The sequence below is a fragment of the Terrapene carolina genome, unplaced genomic scaffold (assembly GCF_002925995.2).
Source record: "Terrapene carolina triunguis isolate 2854851 unplaced genomic scaffold, T_m_triunguis-2.0 Scaffold111, whole genome shotgun sequence".
NCBI classification, from domain to species: Eukaryota; Metazoa; Chordata; order Testudines; family Emydidae; genus Terrapene; species Terrapene triunguis.
The window spans coordinates 5,103,410-5,109,364 of record NW_020664462.1 but is presented as its reverse complement, the minus strand read 5'-3'; the positions used below and the strand labels follow the sequence as shown (position 1 = coordinate 5,109,364).

Sequence of the window (5,955 nt, the reverse complement as noted above, 5' to 3'; positions counted from 1 at the left end):
TCTTTCAGGGCAGGTAGGCGCTGAACAATTGCTCCCCTAGGAACTCCTTTGAGCCAGAAGAAGTCAGGACGTGATTTTATTTTGTGGTAGATAAAGCGGGTCTCCAATTTTTTCAAGCAACCCCAGCCGTTCACCTGGCTAGGTCCTGGGCACGAGGACTGAGGTTTGGAGCAACCCAAGCTCTGCTGAAAGGAGCCCTAGCCAGCAGCAGTAGCGAGATCAAGCAGAGAGACTCGCTGAGAATGTCAGTCAACCATCTAAAGGAATGGTGGCTGGAGCCACTGGCCTAATGGGAGGACAAAAGGGAAAGAGTGGGAGCTTTCAATGGGGATAACTCAGTGGTTTGCGCATTGGCCTGCCAAACCTAGGGTTGTGAGTTCAATCCTTGAGGGGGCCATTTAGGGATCTGGGGCAAAAAATCTGGGGATTGGTCCTGCTTTGAGCAGAGGGTTGGACTAGATGACCTCCTGAGGTCCCTTCCAACCCTGATATTCTATGATTCTTAGTGGAACATTTGTTGGGGAGAAGGGAGGCACCAGCGTTAGCACCGTCCTCTCTCTGAGTTTGTCTTCAGCCCGTCTCTTTCCTTTTCAGTTGCATCTCTTCTCTCAGTTGGTCACTTCAGGCCAGCTGATGACACTTCACACTTTAACCTATTTGTCTGCAGGAGGAAGATCAAGTCGGGTCATACTAAGCCGTTTCCCTCTGCAGGTGGCCTCTGGTGCAGGGAGCCCAGGGCTGAGAAGGGAGTATCCACCAAAAATGCTATGGAGGAGACTACTGCTTGCAGTTTCACACACTACATGCACTGATTGTATCAGCATGGGCTGTATCTACCATCAGGCTATACAAATGAATTCAGAATAATTCTGCTCAGGAAATACAGTACAGGGACTTTCAGACTGTCTGAAATCTCCATGCAAACCTAGAAGCGTACTGGACGCTTTAGCGTGCGCACACAAAGTGGCAGAAGCCCCGGCTAATATAAATAGAAGGTTGGTTTTGCTTTTGTTTTGTTTTTTTTTACTATAAATGTCATAGTAACTCAGAAGGGGATCAGGCTAAAGGGAATGTCTCTCTTGGAACAGAATGCTGTGAAGCACGTTAGGAATGGCGGCCAGGCAGACTGAACTCAGGACTTCTTGGAGTCTTGGATCTTCTGGATTTCCTGCAAGCAGATGAAGAAAACGATTGATCGTGTATTGCTCTCTGTAAATAATTCATAGCTTCATAGATTGTAAGGCCACAAAGGATCATTATGATCATCTAGTCTGACCTCTGGCATAGAATAGGCCATAGAATTTCATCAAGTGACCCTTGCATCAAGCCCGTATTTTATGGCTGAAATGGACTATATCTTTTAGAAATAGATCCAGTCTGGATTTAAAGAGAGACTTCACATGATCGAACACATCTCTTGGTAAATTGTTCTAATGGTTCTCTCACTATCAGGGTTAAAAATGCGTGCTTTGCTCCCTATCTGAATAGGTCTAGCTTCAGCCTCCAGCCATCAGATCTCATTCCGCCTTTGTCTGCTAGGTTAAAACATCTTCTCCCATGTACTTATAGACCATGATCAAATCACCTCTTCACATCCTCTTTGTTAAAATAAATAGATTAACAGTCTTAAATCTCTCACTGTAAAGCAGATTTTTCTGACCTTTGTAGCCTATAGGACTAACCTGCTTGCTTGTATTTGTATATATATATATATACATACATACATATACATACACACACACACACACACACACACACACATCTTTTCTTATAGTTTAAATATTTGATGTATTGTAATAGGTTTATAGATTTATATTAACTTAAACTTAAATAAAAACCTAATAAACAAACCAGGAATAAAACTTAGGGAAACCAAGCTTAGCCTAGTTTCCTTGAAACTTAAAGTTTAAGAAAAACAAGGAAGCAGGGCTAAAGTGCAATCCGGCCAAGGCACAGCTAATGACCAATCCTGTCTCTTTCTTGGGCCTCACCCTGACAAAATAGGGTAGAACCCCAGCACAACAAAAAGTAGATGCAATCCAAACACTGCCTTTACCACAGGACCGTTTAAAATCCTTTTTGGGTTTAACTCGGTACCACAGGGATTTCATTTTCAATTTTGCTTCCATTGCAGGTCCCTTGTACCAGCTCTTAAAAAAAACCAAAAAAAACAACAACAAAAAAAGGTGTCCAATGGAAATGGACTGAACACACGAAAGCAATATCGCAGCAAAAACAGGCCATTGTCAAGGCTCCGGTGTTGATCACTCCAAATCCTAAAATACCCAATCATCTGAAGGTAGTCTGCTGTAACACCTCACCCCAACCAAAACAGTTGTTTTCTTTCAAAAAAATTGTATAATGGCACAATCCTTGTACGTCTCATTCACAGTCTTGTTACCAGTGTTTAACCCAAACAAGGATGTGTACAGGCAATTGGTTGCTGTCCATTCTATAGGTCACCTCAAAAACATCATCTATAGGAAATGCATTAATGCACCTCCCCGGGTGGTCTATCACACTCCCACTCCAACTTAAAAAGTGCCACAGATGTCGCTCTAAAAAGAGCCTCAGTACATCTGTAGGTGTAACGTGTTTGAAACAAACACTGTTCTGTGTAAACTACAGGGAGAGAGAGTACGGAATTCATCATCGTCATGCCTAATAAGGCTGACCACGTATAAAACTCCAACCTATGCTGAAAATAACCAATTTTGCATGGTTACCAACCAAAAGAGGTACCAATATGGGCCCTTGGAGTGTCCTGTCACAAAACCAAATATTTGTTTATTCCATAAAAAATTAAGTTATTTCACCTATTCCCACTTTTAAAAACATTACTATTATTCAGTCTAACCCAACCTATCATCTTTATAAAAATGGTGTTAAAACTGTTCCCATAAATACTTAACCACCTACATCCTACCTGTGTGACGGGGTTCATTTGGTGCAAACCACCCCGTCAAAGAGGGGCATGTAGCCTATAGGACTAACCTGCTTGCTTGTGTGTGTGTGTATATATATATATATATATATCTTTTCTTATAGTTTAAGTATTTGATGTATTGTAATAGGTTTATAGATTTATATTAAAGTAAGTTTGGCTGTAATGCAAGAGACCTACAGGCCATATCCTGTATGTTAAGCTAAGGCAAATTTAGCATATCCATATTAAGACCTTTTACTCAAAAAGCAAAGTTGACCTATAGCTTGTTACCTAAATAGATGAGTACCCACGCCTATGTCTATGACCTTTTATCTAGACCAATAAACAATAAAAAATGGCATAGGGGTTTTTCCCCACAGATTTAACAAGTACACCACAAAAGACTGATGTGCGTACATACCTGTCATCAATATGCACATACATACTAGCCTATGGGGTAAGTGTACCCTAACATTTCTGTGGGTAAGGAATAAAATTTGGGCATAAAAGGAAGAAGGTCTGGCATTTGCCCTATAAAAAAGGGAACCTACCTCAGTAAAGTATCTCCGTTCTTACTTTACTCCATCTCCATTTCTCACTATCTCCGTTCTCACTTTACTCAATTTTTATTTACTTTCTCCACTCTATCTATCTACGATAACTGCTACTATTCGTAGGCTATACTTGTTTTTCTTAAACTTTAAGTTTCAAGGGAACTAGGCTAAGCTTGGTTTCCCTAAGTTTTATTCTTAGTTTGTTTATTAGGTTTTTATTTAAGTTTAAGTTAGTCAAGTAAACCCTAGTCAGCTTTAATAGCGCTTAGCATTTTCTAAGCACTGCATCCCTCACTCAAAAATTAAAAAACCTAAACCGCAAGGCTGTTCCTGTGTCTCTTACCACCAGGTTATCAAAAAAGGGTGTAAGTATGTTAACCAAAGCTTTGTTGCATGTAATACTATATTATCATATGTATCTTTTAACTAGCAGTAATGCAATTGTAACTTTGTAACTCTGGGTATTTTATCATTTATCATTTACTTACTAAATGTGAGCTTCCTGTCATACCCCCGAGGGTTCTTTATAAATTCCGTGAAGCCTAATTCAGAACAAAAACTTTTATCTTCTAATCAAACAGATTGGCGAGCCTAAACCCCATACTAATTAATATTAATAATTATTATTAATATTATTAAAATAAAATAAATAAATTACATTCCCATATTATCCAAATTAATATTATCAGTACACCCTATATCAGGCTACACCTTGCATCATTCTTGTAGCTCTATTCTGAATCCTTTCGAATTCTTCACCATCCTCTTTGAATTGTGGACCACGGAACTGGATACAAAACTCCACAAGAGTCTCACTTAATGCCAGACATAGAGGTAACCCCACTGCCCTGCTCCTACTTGAAACGCTTCTGCTTATACATTCAAGGATCCCATTAGCCCTCTTAGCCACCGCATCACACTGGGAGCTTGTGTTGAGTTGGTTATCCACCAGGACCCCCATGTCCTTTTCAGAGGCCCTGCTTTCCAAGATACAGTTCTCCCAGCCTAACTGCCAAGCTTAAAGTTCTGCTCTTTGTTACAACACCCATGTTCAATCTTCAGAAGGAACTGCTTGGACAGCAGTGACCTTTAGGGCTCACGAAGCCAACAACTGGGTCCTGGCTTTGGGTGCATGAAGGTCAGAACTGATTATGTTCTGACCAATGTCACTGTAATTGGCCCAGTCCAACACTATAGAAGACACGGCCCCTGCCCTGGGTAAACTTTTGCAAATACTGGTCCTGGACCAGGAAAAAAAATCTGCATACTAGAGTTCCCTCTTTAGGGCCCTGAGTCAGCAAGGTACTTCAGCAAATGCCTAATGTCCAGCATGGGAGTAGCATCCCATGGAAGCCGATGGGACTACTCATACTTAAAAAGTTCGGTATGTGCTTGGACATCTTACTGAGTCAGGGCTATAACCCCAGCTACCACTTTGCCCTCTCTCGGAAACGGAATGTTTGTCAAGCATTTCCTTCTGATGCTCTCTAACAGCTGACTCTCCATTTACAATGGCTTCGACCGTACCCCCGGCAGAAGAGCCCTAAATGTCTTACCTCTGCAAGAATCTCCTTCAGTTCAGAATAGGCTTTTTGTAGATCATTATTGACGATGATCAGGTCAAAAAGGCCAGGTTCATTACCTAGTGAATCAAACCAGGAGTTAGAACACAGAAAAGGAACGTTGGCGCCTTTGCCTTCTTTTTTGGGACTCTAATTCTTGTGGACTCCTAACATTCTTATTTTATTTCAGCCACTGCTAATAATCTCCTCTGTCAAGCCATCCTTGTGAAGTAGTTTTATAGGAGAGCATGCTGCGTTCTACTTAGATCAAGTCTAGTCTTAAGATTGCATCAGGCTAAGAGCTGAAAACGACACAGGATTCTCCCAGGTAAGAGGAGTGGATGTGGAAGATGGGATAGAACAAGGAAAGCATCAGCAATTTAAAGGCAGAAGTATAGTTTGATGAGGCAACTCTAAGATTTTCCCCTTTAAACAACTCTATGGAACTAAAGGGAAAGAGGTCCAGTGGGTAGAACACTAGCCTATGACTTGGGAGACCTGCGTTCAAGTCCCACTTCCGCCACAGACTACCTGTGTGAATTTATTTACCTAGGAGCCTTAGTCATGGACTGGGACCCCCATCGTGCTAGGTGCTGTACGAACAGAACAAAAACGAACAAAAAAACCAGACTGTCAACTTGGGCAAGTCATTCACCTCTCTATGCCTCAGTTCTCCCATCTGTCACATGGGGATAGCATCTCTTCCCTACCTCACAGGGGTGTTGTGAGGATAAATACATTAAAGATTGTGAGGCACTCGGATACTACCCTGAGGGGGGCCACGTAAGGACCTAAGATAGAAATAAGGGAAGCTGTTAAAAAATGAAATTCACTTTACTTCATAATAAATTAAAATCTTGACACTTAACCTAGTGCTCCCAGCCACCCTGGAGTGCGTTAATAGCTGTCAAAG

At 41.3% G+C, this 5,955-nt stretch overlaps 1 protein-coding gene across 2 annotated transcripts in view; it reads right to left on the bottom strand.

The window, feature by feature from the left end:
- Positions 1-469: 469 nt before the first annotated feature.
- Positions 470-5,955, bottom strand: part of GUK1 (guanylate kinase 1) — a 34,552-nt gene continuing 29,066 nt past the window's right edge. Inside the window, exons 7-8 of one of the 2 annotated variants that reach the window (XM_024208282.3) lie at positions 5,037-5,122; positions 470-1,168 (exon numbers count right to left, since the gene is read on the bottom strand). In XM_024208282.3, the coding sequence (XP_024064050.1) occupies positions 1,133-1,168; positions 5,037-5,122 (122 nt within the window). In that variant the 3' untranslated portion in view covers positions 470-1,132. Of the gene's footprint in view, positions 1,169-5,036; positions 5,123-5,697; positions 5,834-5,955 lie in introns of those variants that run through there. The other variant, XR_002908589.3, reaches the window with a different exon arrangement.